Genomic DNA, 23,865 nt, shown 5'->3' with positions numbered 1-23,865 from the left:
CTCAAATTGCATCCCTGGGATAGAGGTTTAGGGAATTCTACGTTCTACTAATTCCTACATTCTGGGAACATCATTATAAAGTGTTCTCTGGGACCAATAGCTCAGAATCTAGAGATTCTACTATAAGCAAAGCATGAAAAAATGTCCAACTAGTGGATCATTAGGTTGTCACTGACATAACTTGCTGAGTATAGCACTGTTTACCAACCCAGCTGTTCCGTTCACTCGGGCTGACATTGGCCTACTCCGGTCCGAGTCTCCGCGCTCTCTAACCCACCATCGGCAGACAGACTTTCAGCTATGTAGCATTGCCTCTCTGGAACTCCATTCCCAAGTTCCTCCGAGTTGCTCCCTCCCTCCCTTCTTTCAAGATACGCCTCAAAACATACCTTGTTAACTCGGTCACTTTCCCCTCCTCAGCTCCCATCCTCAGCTCAGGTGCCCAGGAAGAATGTCATGCGCTTTTTTAACATCCTCCTATTGTGAAGGGTGGTACTTAAGTGTAAATTGTATTTTATTTCATAGCATCCATGTGAAGAATGCAGGAAGTGTTTGCGGTATTTAGGAGGCAGCTGCAAAATGCAGAAGAAAATTACATCAGTGGTAATCAACCCTGACCTCGACAACAAGGAAGTTGGCCATGTTTTAACATGTGTGGCTGGTTAGATAGTGCCGGACGATAGGTTTACTGTATGGTCCACATTTCGTAAACAAAATAGTGTTATACAGCGATGGTTTTGCCTGTATTAAACTTGAGTGTTGTACAGCTCCATTTATTAAAATGTAACATTTGTGAATCAACCTTTTCTCATGGCTGGTTACAATTGTATCATTTAGTACTGGTTACATTTGTCCCACTTCTGTTATCTCAAACAAATGGAAGGAGTTGAAGCAAACTGTTAAACTTTGCCTTTGGAGCGTCAGACTGTAGAGAACTTGGAAATAATTTGGCCACTTCCACAATAAAAGTAAATAAATAGTTCTATTATATTCATTCCAGAGATACTGTGCATAAACTAAAAACATAAAAATACACATTACAGTTTGCTGGTTTGCTAGTAGCATTAACTAAGCCAGTTTATTTACTTTGGGAATTTAATGTATTAAATTAAAATCTATTTCTGTGAAATGTTTTGAGATGTTTTGACAATATGTTAAAGGAGCTACATAAAAACAAGGATTGGGATTATTAATTTTTCTGCTTCCAGAAAAACAGTCTGCTCCATTTGCAAAGTAAAGTAGAATTTGAATTAATTTATACAATTTTTGTGTCAGATAAAACATGGACATAAATCTGTCCATGTATCTAATCCTAGTTTTTGTAATGAATCAAAGGAGGAGAGAGAGCTGGAAGTTTACTCCAGAATAAACTCATCAAAAGAACCTTTCTGAAACAATGAATCAGTCCATTACAAGATAGTGTAGAAACTATTCAATGCGGGAAAGGAGCATTTTTCTCAAACACACCGGAGTAGACATTCTTAAGAAATAAATCTGGGGGAGGGGGGAAAATTTGTTGAGAAAATTTATATCACACCAGGAGCCTAGAAATGAACAGACATGAATTAAATCCTATATACGATTGTTGTTGTTATTGTTAAATCCTAAATTCTCTGCATCTAATGCTTCATTTTTATAAGTGGGTTTACTCTGGTTTACCACCAAAATATTTCAGTAGTGTGTTTAGTAGTGTATCGTGCCTACAAGTTTTACACACAATGATTTAACATAAGTGAAAAATGAAGCTGGCAAAGCCTCTTATTGTGGAATTAATTATTATGAAACCAGCTCACAATAACAGAATACTAATGAAGCAGATAATATTTCCATTGGGGGTATTTTTGCAGCAAATTTGCATACGACACCGCATAAGAAAATTTGCTTCACAGTGGTGGAGTCTGATAAGTCAGGGGGAGAGGGTGGTGGGAGCTTACCGTAAGCACGATCAAAAAGGAAGGTCTTTAGATGGAATTTGAAGGCAGAGGGATGGAGGAAAAGAATTCCAGAGTTCTGGGGCGTAGTGGCTGGAGGCACGGCCACCGATGGTGGAGTGGAGGGTTATGAGGGTCAAACAGAAGGTCGGAGCCAGATGAGCAGAGGCAGTGGGTGGTAAAATGGGGGGTAAGCAGTTCGGATAAGTAGGGAGGTGCGAGGGCATGAAGGGATTTGAAAACGCATGAGAGGATCTTGAAGTCGATCTGTTCAGTGATTGGGAACCAGTGGAGCTTGGCAGGGTGTGATGGGGGTACGAGTTTCGAGCAGTTGAATATCTGGGTGGTGGAGTTTTGAATTAATTGGATTTTCTGTACGGTAGAGCTGGGGAGACCAGCTAGGAGGACATGACGAAAGCCGCGTTGTCCACCTCGTCCGTACCTCAACTGTGTCAGTTGTGAAGTACGGACGGAGGTGGACAACGTGGTGGAAATGGAAAAATCCAGGTGGGTTGGGATCAGGGAGGGTGGAAGGCAGAGATGTTAGGAGGGTGGCCGAAGGCACGGTCGAAGATGAGGGTCTTGAGGTATGCCTTGAAGGAGGCATGTGGAGTAAGCAAACTTGCCTACCATTTCACCCTGCCTGAGAATCAACCCCAGGTCCTCTCGCTTGTGAGGCGAGTGTTCTAACCCATACGCCACAGGACTCCCACCTATCAAATGCAAGGATTATTATTATTATTGTAGCTTGCCATTGAAAGCACTGTCTGTTTATCTAGCTAGGACCACCCTAGCTGTGAGGGATGTTGGCCAGAACAACTGGGAGAAACCCTCATCTCAGGCAAAGGACGGCATCTCCCAACAGCACAATACCGCACCGGAGCGTCAGCCTAAACTGCCGAGTTCACAGTCCTGGAAACGGGGCTCGAACCCACGACCGCCTTCAATTGCATTTCCCGTTCCAGCGACAGCACCGAGGCTGGCGGTTGGCTGCTGAAAGCGAAACGGGAGGTTCGCCGAACGTGACACGTCGCAAAATAATAATAATAATAACGGCGCTTGCACTCGATACAGCGCGCGTCGCCCCGAAGCGCTTCACGGAACACGTTGCATGGACCGGCCGAGCGTTTTGTGGGTCAAGTCCCAGTTTCGCTGCCCGACCCCCACCCCGACTCTGTTGAACATAATAATAATCCTTGCATTTGATACAGCGCTTTTCACGTCGGGAGGACGTCCCAAAGCGCTTCACAGAACACACTGTAAAGCGGATCGACTGTATATTTGTGGGCGAACGCGGCAGCCAATTGCGCACAGCAATGCCCCACAAACAGTCGTGGATTGAAAATGACCAATTTAAATGAAACATAGCATTTCATTTCATTTCCTGGGGGGGGGGAGCCATCAGCGCATGCGCGGTGAGGGATCCGGTGCAGCTGTCAATCATCGGGAGGGGGTGCCCGGGAGAGGCGCGCGAGGTCCCTGTGTGAGTGATGGTGAGACAGGGAGGGAGTATGGAGCAGTCCACCACCACCACCATCACCACCACCACCACCAGCAGCACCACCAGTTGCATAGACAGAAACTACATGAAATCCAGCGATGGCTTTCTGAAGCTTATTCAAGCGGTAGGTTTCACTTTCTCCCTCTCTCTGCAAACCCCTCCACCATTGAGGAAGTTGGAATAACGGAAGCCAAGGCTGCACTTGGAGGGAGGAGGAGGGGAGGAGGGGAGGGGGCGCCTCCCTTAGCTTTAACTTTCAATTTGCTCTCTTTGCTGCCTTCGTTTTGCTTTTGACCAGGGTTTACTTTTATTTTTTTTTGGTGGTGGTGGTGGTGGGGGGGGAGGGAGGGGGGGTGTTATTTTCAAATATATTTTTTTATTTACAAAAAAAATCTGCACAGTGTTTGCCAAAAAGCTTAACATTCTCGGTGCGGCATCGTCTGGTTTCCAGTTTCAGGTCAAAAGTTTCCACACTTTTTTTTCGAAAAAACCCAATGTGGTTTAATTGCATAACCTTTCTTTTTGGACCGCGCCTTTCGTCACCTTCTCCCCTCCCCCCGTGGCTCGGTCCCTGGATCTATTACTGTAAAGTGCTCTTGAGACGCCGTCCGGCGTGGAGGGCGCTCTATAAATCCAAGTTGTTGTTGTTGTTAATCAGTTATATCTTTGTTTAAGTTGTTAAAATTTGAGAACGGGTGGAATTTTAGGAAGGGCTGGACTAGCTGCTGTCTGTCTTCCAACTGCTCTGCGCCATGTCTATCATAGGATCGTAGAATTATACAGCACAGAAGGAGGCCACTCAGCCCATCCTGTCTCTGCTTGCTCTTTGAAAAGAGCTATCCAAATCAATCCCACTCCCCGGCTCTCTCTCCATAATCCAGAGATCACCACCCTTGAGATTCTGCTCTTCAACTTTTGACACTCCCTGTAGGATCTCAGCCCTTTTTTTCCCTACGTCATGGATCCCAACATGGATCACGACTTCTGGATGTTCCCCTTAATAATAATAATAATAATCCTTGCATTTGATATAGCGCTTTTCACGTCGGGAGGACGTCCCAAAGCGCTTCACAGAACACACTGTAAAGTGAATTGACTGTATATTTGTGGGCAAACGCGGCAGCCAATTGCGCAGAGCAATGTCCCACAAACAGTCGTAGATTGAAAATGACCAATTTATTATTGTGTTTGGTTTTGCACCTATTCTGTGATGTCTTCAACCCTGGCACCAGGGAGAAAACGTTCCATGCAAGAGTCACGTCTTTGGTTGCAGAAACGCCTGTCCATTCCTTTCACTATTGTGTCCCCATACATAAATACATAACAATTGCATTGACACTCTTCCCTGTGTCCCTCTGTGCATCTATTTGTTTTGACTCCCCTCCCCAGAAGTGTTATCATTCAGTACAGAGAACTGGTTTGTGAGTGCCACACTCTCATGGGATTTCTGCACTGCTTGACCCCTCTTCCTACCATGCCGGGTGGTCACCCACTCACTCTCCTTCTGAATTCTGTGTGACTGTGTGGTGACCACCTCCTAAAACGTTCCATGAACTCTTCAGCCTCCTGTACACTATGTAATGATGCCAGCCTCTCCTCGAGCTCAGAAATTCTGCGCTCAAGCTCGAGCAGCCGTCGAGCAACTGTTCAGGGCACATAAAGCATCCTGGAGTTCCCAAATGGCACACATTGGGCATGCAACCGGTTTCAGCTACTCTGCCATATTCCCAGACATGTTTTTTTTAGTATAAATACATATAACTCTAATTCTGCACCTCTTTCTCCCTCTGTTTGCTTATAAAATACACGGTCACTACACTTTACAGTAAATCCTGTGTGAAGTGCTTTGAGCCATCCTGAATAGGTGAATGTCAGTTGAGAATAGTGTTAAGATTTGGGCACAGTTTTTTGATATTGTAAGTTGTACAGAGGATGGTTGGTGAATTGATACATATGTTTACAATGTGTCAGTTTTACAATGTGTCAGTATTCAAAATAAACCCAGAAAGGCACAAACCTCATGAGTAGTGTGGAAATGCTTAAGATCATAATATGAGATGTAATCAATGATCATCTAAATAGCCCTGTTATAAAGATCTGTAATGTGACTTCAAAAGGAATTTGTCACATTTTCCAAACCTATTTGAATTCTGAGAGGAGCAAATACAAGTTAAAGGCAGATCCACATTATATTGATAGTCATCAGAGGATAACTATGCCCCGGTGTTGATCGTAGTGTTATTGTAACATTAAAGATCTTACCCCATAACACAAATGTATACGTTTTCTATGTAATATTGATTAATGTAATATGTAATAAGGCCGGTCTCAAGACCTTTCTCTTTGACCATGCCTTCAGCTCCCCTCTCGACTCTACAATCCACACTAAGCACAGCGATGTCCTCATAGAACAACTGTGCCTTCACCTCCCCTCTCGACTCTCTACCCCCTCCTCGCTCCCTCCCTTCCCTCCCCCTGACCATTTCCCCCCCTGCTCGGGTCTCGATCCAACTGTCCAGCGCCTTGGGACGTCCTCCCGACCTGAAAGGCGCTCTATAAATGCAATCTTGTTGTATTGTACGCTCTGAAATAATTGTAGGTCTCATCAGTTTGATTTAATACATTGTAGATGTTTGCCATTCCTTTTATATTTATTATGAAGAATGTTTATAGTTTAATCCTGAGAATGACTTTCCTCTTGTTGCAGGGTGTGCTGTTGATAGCATTTGTATGTGTGCACTGTTCATTGTGGACAAACTACTCAACTTACCGTTACTTTGAAATTGTCGCTATATGGTTTCTTATTATGGCTTTAATGTTCTACTTAATTTACTTCACAAGACTCCACTTGAAAATCACTTGTATAAAGTGGTCATTTACAGTAAGTATTCATTTAAATATTTTTAAAAAATTAGATTTGGATAATTAGGCATTGTATTTACAGTAAATCTGTGTTTCTGTTTCTTGTTTTTAGACCATTTATCTGTTCTACAGTTTAAAGTTGACATTAGATACATTGTTTACATTGATATGGAAATGTACATTTTGGGGCATGAAGGTGGAGCTCTTTGTGAACAAGGTTTAATTTATTGTGATGCTTTTCTTGTATACATTCTCCCTGATTTGTAAGTTAAGCTGAAGTTACTCTTAGAATTATTTTTTTTCTTTCTTCGTCACTAGCCTTTGCATTGAGTATTTATTATGTGACGGGCAGTGAAACTTCTGTTGTCCACCTTGAAACTGTGGACCACTCCACCTCCCCCACTGCCTCCCCTCTCACCTCACCCTTCAAGGTTCTGTCCTTGAATGGTTCAGGTCTTATCTCTCAAACCATCTCCAATTTGTCTCGCCAGTGGTTTCTGTTCCAGCCCCCGCATAGTCTTATGTGAGAATGGTTTCTCTTCCTCAAAGCTTTGATGTTGTTCCCCTTCTTCAACCTCTACATGCTGCCCCTCGGTGGCATCACCCATAGATATGGAGTCAACTTCGATGTGTACGCAGGTGACACCAAACTTTTCTCTCTGCCTCCACCCTTAATTCCAGGACAACTGAAGTCCTGACAGACTGTCTGATATCAAGTCCTGGATGAGAACCAACTTTCAGTCTCTCTGTCCCCACCCTTTGGAATTCCATTCAACAATCCCTTCACTTTGCTCCCTCTATTGGCTTCTTCAAGGCACAACTGAAGGCCCTCCTTTTTGACTGTGCCTTCAGCTGCCCTTCTGCCTCTCTACCCTCCCTCATCTCAACCCTGCCCGCCCATGCTCGGGTCCTGATCTCCAAAAGTTCAGCGGCTTGGGGTGTTTTCCTGACGTGAAAGGCGCTTTACAAATATAATTTTGTTGTTGTTAAAGAAAGGAATTTGTAAAAGTACATTTCTGAGGTTCCACTCTGGCTTAGATAATGATACAGTATAATCTATATTTTATAACATTGTATATTATAAGAACCAATATATGGAAGGAACCTGCGTACAATGAACATTTACTGAGAATTTTTAAAATTGTTGAAGTGCAATGAATTAGGTTTGCATTTTAGATTGTGGGGAAATATTAAACCAGATTCACAATCACCAGGTCAGCCACAATGAATGACACCCTGAGCAAAACAAATTGTGGGCAACAAACCTCACCAAGAGGCATTTGATTGTTGATAGTGATGCCAATATAAATATCTCATGAGTGATCTTAACCTCATAACCAGATGGAATTGTACCACTGATGGTTTGATCTTATCAAATTTCTTCTGCCCACCATCTTAAGAATTAGTATTCAGTGGAATCCGTTTTCGCTGGTTGCCGGTTAACCCCTGGCCATGGGCCAAATCTGTTAAAATGCCCAGCCCTTATTCATTTGTATTGTTACCTGTTTTAAATATGCTGGTAAATTTGGACAACATTCTGGTTAATTTGGACAAAATGCCGTGCTGGTCGCCACTCAACGGTCGTCTAGTCACTCATGCCTTCTGTGAATGGATGGAGATGGGAGGAGTCAAAATGTGATTGATTGACCCGAGACTCCAGCCATTCACGAGTGAATTTAGGCTGTCAATCAGTGAGTGGGCGGAGGAACAGGGAAAAAAACCAGGTAGGGAATGGGAGGAGTCAAATTGCAATTGATTGACAGCTGAAGGTGCTTGTGAATGTCTGAAGCCCAAACATTCGCAAGCGGCTCCGAGGCTGTCAATCACTTCGGAGCCTTTGTTAATTGGTCCCTTCCTGTCAATGGAAGGGAGAAGGTGCTGCCGCCGCTCCTCTGCTGGGCAGGAGGAGGCAAGGGAACTTCGGGTAACCTGGGATGCTGCTTAAACCGGACAAAACAGCCGGAGGGTCCCGATGTGTCTGGCTGTAGGGGCTTCCGTTGTATTTTGTTTGAGGGGCAGTTGCTGCATTATCTTCGGGATTTAATTCTAAATCTCATACTTTCTGCTAATTTGCTTTAAGATACAGATATTTTTGACACTACAGATATATTTTTAAGACACAGCTAATAACTTTATAATACCAATGAGCTCGATTTAACAAGTCGACCTGAAATAAGAGAAGAAATCCCCCTGAATCAATACAATGTTTGACCTCAATTTGACAGCGGCTTTCCTGAAGCCTGCAGGATGTTTATTCCTAAGGAATGAAACTTCGAACTCGCAATTATTCTAGGATGTTTTTGAAATTTGGAGATCTTTAAGACTCTGAAGGGCAAAATATTTCATTATTTGGGAATCGGCAGTAAGGGTACTTTTTTTTTACACCACAGGACTCACTCACCTGTATCTCAACATTGGTTGGTTGTACTCCACAAATAAGAAAGATAAAAGTTCAAAGGATTAAAGTTTTCCAACATGGGACTGTTTGTAAAATAAATGTTACTGGCTATTTAACATTTACAGACAAACTGTTGACAGACAAATTTTCAAGAAAGCACTTTGATGATGGAAAAAACATCTTAAACTAATTTGATCCCTGTGTCTTCCTGAAATTTAGTCAATAGTGGAGATGTACAATTAGAGGTGATTGGCATAGTTGTTCACTACATTACAGGTATATCTAATCCAAGAGTGCTTTGTGTGATCTTTGGAGACCATGTAGTTACATGTCCACTTAGCAATTTAGTTTGTTCTGGGTATGTATTTGTTCAACAAAGTATTTGTTAGCATGGAGTCTACAGTAATAAATTTCGACATCTTTGTTATTGTTTGTTAAAATGTCTTCTTAAAAAAATCCTCTCTTTTTGCATTCCTAACATGTTATGTATTTAAATGCAGGAATTTCTTCACAATGTTGTTGCAACAATTTTGCTGTTCATTGCTTCAGTTGTTGCAGCAGCTAACAGTCACGGTTTTGCAGGATTGGCATCTGGGGCGGTAAGAATCATTATTAGATTGAAATATTGTAGCAAAATTATTCATCATTAAGATGGTGTATTTCTGAAACTGTGCCAGAATGTGTGTCAGCCTTGCTCAGTTGTTAGCACTCTTGTCTCCAAGTTAGAAGGTTGTGGGTTCAAGTCCTAAATCAAGACTTTAAGCTGAATGTTTAGGCTCTGCTATTGCATTGCAATATTAGAGAGAGCTGCATTGTCAAAGGTACCGGCCTACAGAAGAGATGTTAAAGGATCCCAATGGAAGGAGAGAAGGCAATGAAAAGGAAAGAGACTTTCTCCCGGTGTCCTTTCTAACAATCCCCTACATAAAATCATGGCCAATTGTGGGGCATTGCTGTACCATGTTTGCCTATAAAGTCACAGTTGCAATCCTGTGAAGCTCTTTGTGATGTCTTGTTGAAGATAATTAGATAAATATCTGAAAAGGAGAAATATAAAAGGGTTATCTGAGATAATATGGAGAAAAGACTGGAGAATGGGACTAAACCCGTAACTCTTTCCAGAGAGACACCGTATGCACATGCTGTAAAGTTCTATCCACTTACAGCGTTACATAAACAAAGATATTAGAATGAAGCTCAAGATTTCACAGAAATACCAGGATAGATGCAAAAGTTTTGGCAAAGTATCAAAATTGGTTTTGTTGTACAGTCCTTATTTATCAAGTGGTGTGATACAAAATACCCTTAGTGGGAACTTGCAATGTGTTTGGTTCTTACATCGAAATTTTGTTTCTCATTTGTGTATTGTATCAGTTGCTGCAGAAGATTGTGTAGTAAGTAGCAACAAAGTGTCATATTTGAATTGGTCCCTATTTTCACAGGGTGACCAAAAAGTCATAATACCATTCCAATGTCTAAGTCTTAAAGAAATTATGATTTTTTTTAGATAATAGGATAGTTGAAAAATAAAACTTTTTGGTCACCCTGTATAAGAGACACCTGGGTTCATTTCCAGGCAGAGGGCGAAACCTTGGGCAAGTTTCCTTACTCCACACACCTAATAATAATCCCTCCAAAACAAAACAATGATAAATGGTCATTTTCAATCCACGGCTGTTTGTGGGACACTGCTGTGTGCGATTGGCTGCTGCGTTTCGCCCACAAATATGCAGTCAATTCACTTTACAGCATATTCTGTGAAGCACTTTGAGATGTCTAGAAGACGTGAAAAGCGCTATATCAAATGCAAGGATTATTATTATATAACGTGTTTAGTTGCAAAATTACTTATGCGCAAGAAAAGTAGTTAGTTATGAAATCAGAAGTTTCCACATATTTGTGGTCAAGATGTGACGTAATAAAATGATAAAATTGCCTGAAGAGCACCATCCAGTAATAGGGGGTGGGAGGGGATTGAATATAGTACTACCCCAATAAGAATTAAACATCAACCACAGTTAATCCCAGGAACAAGAGAAAGTTTACCCCATAAATTGCTTGTACATTACAGGCCAAATGCTGGAAGAAAAAAATCCTAATGAATTAGAGCAAAAGTGAACATCATTGTAACAATTGCAGGCAGGGAGGGGCATGTTTGTCATGAATGGTTGGCACTTTATAATTTTTCTGTTCCTCAGAAAAACTCTTAATTTCATTGACAAAATACTGCAGATGCTACAAATCTGAAAACAAATACAGAAGTCGCTGGGAACACAGCGATTTCTGTTTCTCTGAATTTTCCCAGTGACTTCTGTTTTTGTTTCTAATTTCATTGTTCTGTTTTGCAGTTCTTTGGGTTTGTAGCTACATTACTTTTTGGGATTAATGCCTTTCTGGACTTCAAGATGTATCGTGACCCTCAACCAGCAAGTAAGAAATTTTTCAGATATAAACAAAGTGAACTTTATATTTTCTCCTCTATTTGTTCTTTTCCTGTTGTCCTGATGGTAGCGAATCATACTGCGATCCCCTGCTCACCACATTGACTGCGTTGGGTGGTTGTTTTATGTGGGATTGTTTGAAACTCAACAATTGCCATTCTTTCGAATTGCAATAGAATAGTTTTAGATAGTCTTAAATGAAGACAATACTGTACATTTTCTCACAATTTACTCATCTTTAATCCTTTGATCCCCATACATACCGAATTGACAGATATTCTTTTCTTTACAGCTATATTTACATAATATGGGATCCTATCCAGGTCATATTTCATCCAAAGAAGATCTGAAGCTGAAATCAGCTGTTTTGTTATTTGAATCTGCTTAGACGTGCTTTTTTTAAGTTTACTTTCTGTCCAGGTATTTTATTTGTATATTATATAAACTACCTTTAATGTAATTTTGTGAAAGGTTTGATGAATGTACAGAATTACATGATGTGACAGGGAGCTTATTCCTCGCTCTATTAATGTGCCACCCAGATTCATGTCACGAGACATGTTCTGTAGCTCAACTTGATAGTTGTATACTATAGCCACACAGTATTTAAAGCACAATTAATATGCTGCACTTCTATTTCAAGAAAGCAACTTGTGTGTAAAAATGATAGCAAATACAATTTAGACTAGACCAAAATTCCATTTGCTGATATTTTTAGAGTTGTTTAATTATACGCAGTTGTATATGATGTCTGTATGTGAGAGGTATTTGTGCAAGATTTCTTATTTTATATCGGAACGCCAATATTAAAGTGCCTTTATGTGTAAACAATTGGTCCATTTTATTATGCAATGGTCTTTGTACTTTCAGCTCCAACTCGTATTTGCAGTAGGATATGTAAGATGTTGTTGGTAGCAAAAAGAAGTTCTTTATGGAGCAAGCCACTCACCATCTCTGCTAATGGCACTCACTCCCACCTCAAGACAATCCCAAAGACAATTTTACAGCAACTGCCAACTTCTCCGCCTCTATCATTCAGCTATCTAACTTTCCTTGTATAGGGGAGGGAGGAAAGTGGGTCTCTTTGAAGCTGAGTAGGTGCATTTGTCCATGGAGATGGTGGACATTTCATTTCCAGACCGTTTTCCATGCATAGGTGCCATATAGATTTGGAACTCAGTCTGTTTTTGGTATTCTTAAACATGGTAATGGGTTGTTGCCTGTGTCAAATACCAGTTGACCAATCAAAAAGTAACTCCAATGGTTGCTTCTTATTCATGAGTTATAGCCCAATGTTTCTACACCAATAAAATGATATTTGTGTAGCGCCTTTCATGGTGGGAGGATATCCCAAAGCACTGGACAGTCAGTGTTTTGGACCCAATACATTGTGTGGAGTCCTGTGGCTCAGTGGTTAGAGCACTCGCTTTGCAAGTGAGAGACCTGAGTTCATTTCCAGGCAGAGGGCGAAACCTTGGGCAAGTTTCCTTACTCCACACAGAGCCTAATAATAATCCCCCCAAAACCAAAAACAATAATAAAAAAAATTGGTCATTTTCAATCTACGACTGTTTGTGGGACATTGCTGTACGCAATTGGCTGCCGCGTTCGCCCACAAATATACAGTCAATTCACTTTAGTGTGTTCTGTGAAGCGCTTTGGGACGTCCTCCCGACGTGAAAAGCGCTATATCAAACGCAAGGATTAGTATGTATTGCTTTAGAGAACTGGCTAAGGGATTATCTTTGTTCTTATCTTCATTCTTATCTTTGTTTCTGCCAGGAGTTCTTATCCGGCTCCCTAGGGAGACAGTTGATTCTTTCAAACACAAATGAGATAAGTTTTCTTTTAGGAAATAACATTATGGGATATAGTACATAAGTAGTTTAAGAAATATGTCCATGCGACCGCAAGGAAGCTGGAAGGTGAACTAGATGGACCTTGGTCTTTTTTCGTCGAGCATTTCTCATGTTCATATGGAAAAGTGGTCCCACTTTGCACCAGTAAGATTTTTGGGCTGCCAAGGCGTTGGAGAGGGGGGGCAGAGGGGAGGGGGAGCAAGGGGCGACAGCGAGGGAGGGGGAGCATGGTGGGAGGGGGAGAGACATTCTCCAGGGAGGGAGGGGGTGGATTGGAATGTTGGAAATGGTTTTGGGCCGGATGCGGCCTGCAGATCTTTCTCCAATAGGGAATGTGACATGCGGCAGCCAAAAGGTTGGACCACCCTGAATTATAGTATTCAAAATACATAAGAAAGTTCAACTTAAACCATACATAATTCATAGTTAAAATCATTGTGTGCTGTTACAGCTACAAAATGGATTAGATTGTTTTGTGCAGTTTAAAGTCCATTTGGAATGATTTGCTGTAGATTTTGTGAACTTAGTATCATATCTAATACACAGCAACAATTTGCACTTATATAGTGTCCTCCACACAGCGTAGCGTCTCAGAGTGCATAACAGTTGCAGAGCCCTACTCCGAGCTGGGAGTGGTCGAAAAGGAAAGTTTTCAGGCGGGACTTGAAAAAGGGGAGGGAGCAAGGTGGAGGATTGAGGGGGGTTTTCCAGAGTTTCAGGGCACAGTGGCTGAATGCCTGGCCTCCAATGGAGGAGCGTAGTACGTTGGGACAAGCAGGAGGTTGGTGCCAGTCGAACGGATGTGTTGAGTGGTGGATTGGGGAGTGAGGAGGTCAGAGACGTAGGGAGATACCAGGGAGTGAAGGGATTTGAAAATGTACCCAGGTTTATCGGGTAAATTGGCTGCTTGTGGGATAATGTTGGCTGCCACGTTTGCCAAAACATCCACTTATTTACATCCTGTGAAATGCTACATTTTCCTAATGTAAAAGGCTAATAGATGATTTTATTTTTAGTTCATTGGAGGAAGCTCATTATTAACAGGAAATTACTATGTTCTCAATGACCAAACCTTACTCATTCCATTGGTTACACACTCCACGGCTGTTTGTGGTCATGCACGCCATGAGTGTTTGTGGAATGTTGTTGTGCGTAACTTGCTGCTGCATTTTACCCGCAAAATACAGTCAATCCACAATATATCCTGTGAAGCACTTTGAGACAGTTCCCAACAAAATTACAAGGAGGCAAGGGAGGGGGCGAGGTGGAGGAACTGCGGGGAGTTCCAGAGGGTGGGGGCAGAGTGGCTGAATGCCCACCTGCCTATGGTGGGACGGGAGAGGTGGGGCATGTGAAGCAGGCCAGAGACTGCTGAGCAGAGGGGTGGGCAGGTTGGTAGGGGGTTAGGAGGTCGCAGAGGTAGGGGTGAGCAAGGCCATGGAGGGTTTTGAAGGTGAGAACCAGGATCTTGGAACTGTATCCTGTGTGTGATGGGGAGCGAGGAGTCGGGGGAGGATGGGGGTAATAGGGTTGCAGAGTCTGGTGGGGAGAGAACATGGGCTGCAGAGTTCTGGATGATCTGCAACATATGGAGGGAGGAGTTGGGGAGGTCGACAAGCAAGGAGTTTGCATAGTCGAGCCTGGAGGTTATGAATGTGTGTATGAGGTTTCTTGGCGGCCTGCGGTGTGAGATAGTGGCGGAGCTGGGCGATGTTGCGGAGGTGGTGGAAGGCAGAGCGGGAGAAGTCGTTTGTGGAGATGAAGTGGAGACGTGATAAGACGCTATATCAAACGCAAGGATTATCATCATTATTATTATAGATTCTGCTTTTTCTGATGTGCAGTGACAGACAGCCCCTGCCCCTCTTTTTTTAAAAAAACAGGGAGAGTTCAACTTGTCTAACATGCACAGAACACTCACTCTTGATGTTAACCGGTGGAATATGGCAGTATATTCTGCCCTTAATTATAATCCAACAACCAAAAACTTGAAATTCCTCTTGGCTTAAGACTAATAGCTAAAAATGGTTCAGACAAACATGGTAAAAAATGAAAGCAGTTGAAAAGCACTGAAATAATGGGTGAGGGAAGGTCAGGGAGATGCAATCCTTTAAGCAGGTTATCTCTTTAGAACAGTTAAAATGTGGACATTTTGTACAGCAGTCAAAAATATTGGTCGCTCCAGAATGTTATTTATGAATTTGAAGCAGAAAATACAGAAGTAACAGAAATACAATGCTTAAATTTTACTTCAGCTACTAGGATTCTCAAAGATTGAATTTGTGCTCCTTAGTGAATTCATATTTTCATAAAAGATATTTAGGCAAATAGTACTTCTAATATTGCAAGAAAGAAAATTCATTCTATGTCTGTCATCGACTTGAAATTCAATGGCAAATTACACAATTAAAAATTAAAGAGTCTTTAATTATAAATTCATTATAATGACATACAGAGTTTGGTACACAACTGAACTACAAAAATTGAAAGATATGTTGAATCTCAGTAACATGGTGATTAAAAGTATTACCAGGCACTTTCACACAATCATCATGAATGCAATATTTACACAAACTTTAGTTTCACTTTAATTTTTCCCACCCCAACAAACAGGCATATATCTTCTATCTATCTTCTTCTAGCTATACTAATAAAACAAAAATGTCTATCTGCGTTTCAAGAAGGATCTCAATAACTGATTGACGTAAAGTTATGTTTTATACCTCATTGGAAAGGTCGTGCATCTGTGTGTGACATGGGCATATTTGGTTTCAGGTATCTTCTATTGTTCATGAGTTATTTTCAGTTTTGCATCTTTCGCTGCAGTTACATCTGGTAGCTGCCGAGTCAAAGTGATGCTGGTGCATCGTGGTTCACAGAGCACCTATGTACACACACACTGCATCCTGCCTCACAGAGTAAGCACATAGCCAAGCAGCGGGAACAAAATAAAGAACACAGACAAAGTTGCAGCAACAACAAAATTCAATTTTTAAAGCGCCAAGTCCTCCCATTGAGTCCTCCCAAAAGGAGTCCACTCACAGGAGTCCTCCCAGATGAGTATAGATAAAGATGAAATGTCTGTCTGTCTGTCAATCTATATTCCATATTGAATCTTTTGGTTGCAAATGAAGCTGCAACTGGTACAGCTAGTTTTATATAAATGCATTTTTTTTCGCCAATAATGACATAAATAGGCAAAACTGATTAAATCCCCATCACATTAATGACAAATGTCTCAACATTAGGTACATTGTGATTCCAATCTTGGAATCCCATTAGTGTTGTACTCGGACATGGTAGACCACAAATACACATTTTATAACACAGCAAAGGTAAGCCAAAGGTGTAGGTGGTTAGTTAAGGCAATTTGGAATCAATTTCAATCAAAGGTTAATGGACGAGATAGCCCATCACTTGGTTATGGTTAGTATACGAGGATTGTTTTCCACATATAAATTTGCATGCAACATTGAACTTACTGTAACATATGCAGAGAAAAAAAACATAAAAGATGTGTAAAAAAAGTGAGGCCAGCAAAGTATGGGATAAAATTTCACCTGGATCTAGATTTACTCTATTACCGTAGCTTTTCAGAGTGTCCAGAATTTGTTGAATTCTTAAATACTTTATTTTTTTGCTTTTTGTGCAAGTTCTTTTAAAAGCTACAAAAAAGACTTTAGAACTACATTTAACAATTTGCCAAATTCTACGTTCACGTTCTGAAATACTAAATTTGTAAATCAAATCTAGACCCAGGCAGACTTTCTAACTCCAAATTTACTCTACTACCTCCCCCCTACATTCGTCACATTTGAATAGATTAAACTATTATCTGAATTGAGATTATTTATGATGTCAAATTTCAACACAGCAGCAGTAATATTACAGTGAACCAAATGTATGTGAATTATTCAAATAATATGTCACTTAAAACTTGCCATAACCACCAAGTCTACTTGGAAATCGTGGAAAAAGTGACTTGCGGTGAGTGGTGTAGTTTGCGGTTTATAAATATTAAAGTGAAGATGAAGGTATAAAACTGAATCACCTGCAGGGAGAATCCATTTTAGTACTGACTTCAACTGCTGAATTTAGATCATCCCAGGCAGTTTAATCTGAGTAACAAGGGTTCTTACTGCACTAACCAAGCAAATGACTACAAGAGAATTTAAGGAACAATTAATAATAATCCTTGCATTTCACATAGTGCCTTATCACATCTTCAAGATGTCTCAAAGTGCTTCACAGAATATACTGTAAAGTGAATTGACTGTACATTTTGTGGGCGAAAATGTTATTTTTTTAAAAAATGGATTATTACCTCCAGAAAAGCGATCCGCCAATTGACTTAACAACTGGCTTCCTAGTTATTGGAGTAAGGAAACTTTCCTAACATTTTGCCTACCCAGGAATCAAACCTAGGTCCTCTTGCTTGTGAGGCGAGTGATCTAACACTGAGCTGCAGGACTCCTTTCTCACAAAGGGTGAAGAGTGAACCTGCCAGTGAGTGTTGAAATATTACTGACACTGCCAAACATACTAGAAATTTACTTAGCACACAACTGGCTATTTTAGTCTAAAATGATTAAAAAAGACACCAGAATCAGCAAATCATATTTCATTGGGTAATGTAGCTTCCACCAACAAAATGTTTTAAACAAGTCAATTTTACAATGAAATGTTGCTCTAAATTTCTGTATTCACAATTATCAAATCTTTCGCGATGCCAGAGGTTTCCTGATTTTTAAAAAAAAATGCTAAGAGTAGCTGAAAGATACAACACTGACACTAAAATCTGGATTACGTAGAAATAAGAAAAAATGCAAGTGCTAGAAATCTGCATGGATTGATGTGTACATTATTCTTATAGAGTGGAAGCTGCTTAAGCCGGACGCGGAATAAATCAGGACAAAACACCCTGCCCTGATTCATTTGTGTTCTCACCTATTTTAAACATGACAGTTAATTTGGACACAAATCTGGTTAATCCGGACAGAATGCCACACTTGTGGTCACCGCTGCGTGAACTCAACTCACTGTGTGATTCAGCCTTGAGCGCCTCCATCTATTCACGAGCAGCTGTGGGCTGTCAATCAGTGAGGGTGCGGAGGAACGGGGCAGAAACAAGGGAGGGAATGGAGATGGGAGAAGTCAAATCATGATTAATCGAGCAGATTCCAACCATTCACAAGTGGCTCCAGGCTGTCAAACTGCAGCAACCAGTGAGGGGAAGGGGGGGCAGTGACTGCATCCAGCGGACAAGAAGGAGACCAATTAGCAGTGGCTCTGAGGCGTCGATCACCTTGAAGTGAGGCAGGACACGACTAATGGGAATGGCAATAGGAAAGAGGCAGTGTCATTGCCACTCTGATGCTGGGCGGGAAGGGAAGAGGTAAGAGAACTTCAGTTAACCTCAGATGCCGGTTATTTTGTACGGAATGGGGCACCCCCTTAGGTGTCCAGTTTAAGTGGCTTCCACTATATTATGAAGACTGGATGCAAAAAACACAATTTTATGAGTAGAATTCCCGTGCAGAATAATCAGATCGGTTTGTCAAAACAATGAGCATAAGAAAGCCTTTCAATTGAATTTCTTTTTGCTTATAAGTATTTGATCAAACCAGGGAACTAGAAATCAAATATGTACAGATCGGGCACATTGTAACAACCAAAGCAAACATCTATGTGGCTCAAGCACTTGGGTTTTCATTCAGTGGCTCACTCTCTGGCGGTTTTGCTGCTTCTCCACTCTTTTGGGGATCGGCTTCCTTTTGCTTGAAGAATATATTTCTTTCCTTATATTGCAACACAGTATCTACAATGAAGGCAATGGTGGCCAGAAATCCAAATGCCTAGGAGACAGGAATAACAACAAAGTAAATGGGAAGAAGATTGCAAACAGGTTACAGAGAGAAAAGGGAAGCAATTTCATGGCAGTTTGATTATAGCCATGTGGCAGCAAACTAGCTCTCCAGTTCATGGGAACTCACTTCTATCCTGAAACAATCAAATAGGAAGAACAGAAAAAAATACTGATGCTGCTGTTGACACCAGACCTGCACTCTCTAAACCTCTCTGGCTTCAAAACCTTTCTAAATGGGACAACCCCGATTGTTTAGGGGATAGAGTAGTAACTTATAGACCAGGAGGTCACTATTTCAGGTATGATGATCTCAGCGAGAGCTCCATAGGCAGTTTACATTGGCCCCAGCCTTCCCAGGGTAAGGAAGGTTAAAGTCAACCTGGTCCCTTTTCAGCACCCCTACTGTCTGTGATACGTGGCACAGCCAAGTGATGAGAGGTCAGGCTCGGTTGCAATGCCCTCTGTAGTGGAGTAACCTGCTGACACTCATACACAAATAATGGCCACCTGGGTGGGGACCAGAGAACAACCAGCGCCTGTGGAACTGCACATCAGCAAGAGGAGGCCAGATCAGGAGCACAGAGCATGTGCCAGTGGGGAGAAAATTATATTAAAAAAAGTTGAACAATGATTCTAATAATAGTATTATTACGATATTTTATCAGCAGAGCCACCTCAATGACCTATACACCATGCGCTGAAGTACAAAGCCATACATACCAGTAAATGCCTGAACCAAGCTCAGCTAAAATAGGGATAGAGCACTGTAATTGATCTTAGTATCCTTTGCGCTGGGAAAGATCAGCTAGGCCTCCTATTCCCCGTTGCTATCAGATATGTATACACTCACAAAGAATGGCATTTAGGCAAAGAACTAAAGATTGTAGTTCTCATAGAGACATACCAACAGTCAATACCTTCAACTGGGCGAGAAGAGGATGGTGGAGAAAGGTGATGAATGACAACATTTTAAATAACTTACCACTGAAGCTTGCTCCAGACCAGTCCCATCATTTAAGGCCGCAAACACAATCGAGGCGAGCAGAAAAAGCAATGCGATCAGAGCAGTATAGAAAAAGTCCTGAAAAAAAACAAGAGAGTGTGTGAATTCCAGGCCCTCATACATGTCTGCTGAATATTCATTGTTTCTTCACAGCTCAAAGCGTTCTATGATCATAGCTCATAACGGTTGGTGTGACATTTCTTCTGACTGCAGTTACACTTCGTAAAGCCTTTTCCGGCACAGACAGACTGTTCAATTACAGCTTCACAGAGTGACACTAACTTCTGGTTGATACAGGAGGCTTGAATAATTTTAGCGCTTTGGTCAGGATGTTGGTGTATTTGCGTTGATCAGCTCAGAAAGTAAAGAGCTGCTGCAAAAACAGCACAGGGAGAGAGGATGGAAAAGCAGGGGAGTGATCGCATGATTAAAGAGCTACAACGCCCACATCCTAAACAAAGTGCTAGAGTTATTCAAGTTTCCTGTGTCAACCAGAAGAAAGCAGTCTCTGTTTGGACAAGGCTTTACGAAGTGTAACTGCGATCAGAAGAAACCTCAGACCAACCGTTGTAAATGTTTCAAAACAAAGCTAAAACGTAACTCCCAGTGTCATGGAAGCCTCACTTGTGTCAACAAATGAACATGTGACTTTGAATGAAATGTCACATGAAGTTTATAGTGAATAAAATTAATTTTCATAATGTGTTATTTATTTGTTGGTAATCTAACAAGTGTCAAGGCAATGTTATAAATATGATGAAATGACAATTTTTTCACAAAATCCCTGACTCCTAATTTCAGTGATTTCATATTTTCATAATTTTACTGAAAATTTTAGGGATTTTCCAAAATTTCTGGTTTCACAATTTTACTGTAACATACGATACAGGCCCTAACAGATTTGATGTTATTAGTAGTAGAGCCAGGGCAATTGTCACATTTCCTTATATGTACATTTGATAATTCCCATCACAACAATCGCTGTCACAGAATGATTCAATTTCAAGATCTTCACACTTGCCTACAAATCATTTCATATCCTAGCACTTCCCTACCTCTCCAACCTGCTCACACTATTCTTCTACCTGTCCCTTGCAGGTCCTTCAAACTCTCCGCTCCACCACTAGCGAATGTGCCTTCAGTCACTACACCTGAAACCTCTGGAACTCTCTGCCTCAATCCCTCCGCTTTTCCTTCTCTTTGCCCATCTTCAGATCACACCTGTAGTCTCTCTGACCTTTGTCTATAGTCACCTTACCTTTCTCCCTGGCTCAAATTAGGTAATTGTTCAGTGCTCCGAGACACTACCCTGTGTGAAGAGCATTATGTAAATGCAGGTTGTTGTTGGAAGATCCGATGATGTCTAGGCACAGAATTTCCCAAGGCTTGTTGCTTTACGCTGCTATTATATGGAGTCCCAATGTCTCACCCTGCTGGGAAACGAACCCAGGTCCTCTCGCTTGCGAGGCAAGTGTTCTGACCACTAAGCTACGACAAAGACATCTATTTTCCCCAAAAGTCAAGTTGCTGACAGTTGTCATCAGCCTCAAAGCTGGTCAGTAAATGAGTGAAGGACAACAATGGCCCATCTGCAGAATCTGAAGTTCTCCCTCCTGAGTGAGCGCAGTTAATGGTCATTGAGATACTGAACAACAGAAAACAGTGACAGACGATCTGCAGGTCTTAATTTCTGCCGTATTTCCGCACATAAAATATAGTAAAGAATGCACTTGATCTTCACTCACACCCACCAAGTGAAGTTACTTTAGCCTACTTAACAACAAGACGCAAATAATCTTTTTTCCTTTCTAGTTCCATTTGATTTGAGTTATGGGGGAGGGAAAAAGGAAGTGAGAAATATTAGAATATTTTACTAATAGAATTGTAAAACACCATTCACTGATTGTGAACTGGTGGGTGAAGAGATGCAGTTCAGTGCATCAAAAGGAAACAGTGATGCACAACCACAGGAGCAGAGGCACTGAAACCTCGTCGTGGTCGCAAAGAAGACGAACGGGTGATCACCACAAGCTAACTTGATAGCTGCCTGATTTAAAGAGAAGCTGAGATTCTCGTGTAATCCCTCATGAATAGAGAAGAACCAGAGTCCAGCCTCCTGCATCGTCGGTTAACTCAAAATATTTTAGAGGTGGGGGGGAGGAAGCCGGTGTATCTGACACATGCAGAAACCAGAAACCCATCACCATGCTTAAGAGTATCTAAACCAAACTGAGAATTCCATATATCCCACCTACACATGGAAATCCCAGAGATAGATTGTTGGAATGGAATAGGCACTGTCTCTCTGGATTCCGGAAAGTATTAGGAAGACCCAAGGCTTGGGGACCCCAGTGTATGTGTTGGGGTACTGCTGGAATCTAATCAGCTAAAACCACATAGCCTGCCATTGCTGACGCTTTCTGGCAAGCTTCCCACTCTTTGTCCAGCTAGGACCACCCTAACCGTTAGGGCTTTGGCTTGCAGGGTTAACAGGAGCTGAGTGGGATGACTCCCTGCCCCCAGGTGACAGACATGGAATTACATTCTGAACCTAACTTTCAAAGGGTTGAGTGGACCAATGGGAACAATTAAAACCATTGAGACAGTTAATATCTTAAGTGATATCAACTGGACTTTAGAACCATCGTCCTCAATGTACTTTTACATTTCAGTCTGGCAGACCAACTCGTGATTATCAATTGATGTTGATGTGAATTACAATGAAGTATCAAACAGGATCTTCCAACAGGCTCCTGGCCTTCAGACTAGCAGAGTAAATAGTTTCTGGATAAGCTGTTAAATATTCTATTTGTGCTTTACAGTTATCAACAGGTTGAATTTTGTAAAAATCATATAAATAATAATAATCCTTGCATTGGATACAGCGCCTTATTACCTCTTTGAGACGTCTCAAAGCGCTTCACAGGCTATACTGTAAAAATGTAGTGACTATATATTTTGTGGGTGAAACGCAGCAGCCAATTGGGCACAGCAGTGTCGTGGATTAAGTGACCAAGTTATTTTTATTTATTTTTGAAGGTATTACCTCCTCTCGGAAAAGTGATCCGCCAATTGACTAATAAACAGGTACCTACTTACGGCTTGGTAAACGGAAGTGTGTGGAATAAGGAAACTTGCCCAATGTTTTGCCCTGCCCGTGAATCGAATCCAATTCCAGATATCATCTTATTGAAGACAAGATAATAACTTCAATTTATAAAATTCCAATCAACATTGTAAATCCACATTGTAATTTTATAACACTTGAGTGCTTTGACATTTTCATCTGACGTGAAAGGTGCTAAAACACAAGTCGTTGATTAATCAAAGTTTTTCAGTTTTCCTGTTTGTAGTTTACTTCTAAGTTTATTTTTATAGTACCTTAATAATCATTTCAAATGACGTAGAGCCCATAAATATCAAAATGCTTCACCTGCAACCCTACTAACCCAGCTGCTCAGTAAACACAGGCCCGCTTTGAGTCTTCCATTCAATCCGCCTCACCATCGGTGGCCAAACTGTCAGCCATTCTGCTTCCGCTTATGAAATGCCAGCCCGGAGCCCCTTGCCCCCTATCACCCCACATTTAAAGCCTGCCTTAAGTCCCATCTTTTCAACTGCGCTTTCAGCTATCTTCTCTTCTCCCCACACCAACCCCTTCCTCAGCTCAGGCTCCCAATCAGCCTTGTAAAGTGCTTTGAGATGTCCTCCCAATGTGAAAAATGCTTTATAAATGTAAATTGTTGATTTTAATTCTAACTTAATTCTAAGTTCAAAAAGAAATATGTAAATACAAATGGCAATTAAAACATATCAATAGCTGTGTTTTTAAGGAACCGCATCTGCACTGAAGAAGGAAGGACACAGCAAACCAAACCCAATAATAAGAGCAAACTCCAATCATTAACCAACTTATTGCAGAAAACTGACTTTCTGATTCAAACATACACTTCTTCAATAGAACAGATTCCAAACCCAACTTGGACACATCAAGGAAGCAAGAT

General features: G+C 41.3%; 2 protein-coding genes across 2 annotated transcripts in view; one reads left to right on the top strand and one right to left on the bottom strand.

The window, feature by feature from the left end:
• Window positions 1-3,369: 3,369 nt before the first annotated feature.
• Window positions 3,370-11,958, top strand: cmtm7 (CKLF-like MARVEL transmembrane domain containing 7). The gene is given in 5 exon segments (NM_001292764.1): window positions 3,370-3,556; window positions 6,140-6,313; window positions 9,193-9,291; window positions 11,041-11,122; window positions 11,426-11,958. Coding segments are annotated over 5 exon segments (504 nt in total). The 5' UTR covers window positions 3,370-3,421; the 3' UTR covers window positions 11,440-11,958.
• A 3,440-nt stretch (window positions 11,959-15,398) lies between these two features.
• cmtm6 (CKLF-like MARVEL transmembrane domain containing 6) overlaps window positions 15,399-23,865 on the bottom strand; it is a 34,467-nt gene continuing 26,000 nt past the window's right edge. The window contains exons 4-5 of the mRNA XM_042346810.1: window positions 19,841-19,939; window positions 15,399-18,847 (exon numbers count right to left, since the gene is read on the bottom strand). Of these exons, the coding sequence (XP_042202744.1) occupies window positions 18,686-18,847; window positions 19,841-19,939 (261 nt within the window). The 3' untranslated portion in view covers window positions 15,399-18,685. The remainder of the gene's footprint in view (window positions 18,848-19,840; window positions 19,940-23,865) is intronic.

Source organism: Callorhinchus milii, unplaced genomic scaffold, assembly GCF_018977255.1.
Source record: "Callorhinchus milii isolate IMCB2004 unplaced genomic scaffold, IMCB_Cmil_1.0 Scaffold2, whole genome shotgun sequence".
Classification (NCBI taxonomy): domain Eukaryota; kingdom Metazoa; phylum Chordata; class Chondrichthyes; order Chimaeriformes; family Callorhinchidae; genus Callorhinchus; species Callorhinchus milii.
This window is presented reverse-complemented; position numbering and strand designations above follow the sequence as displayed.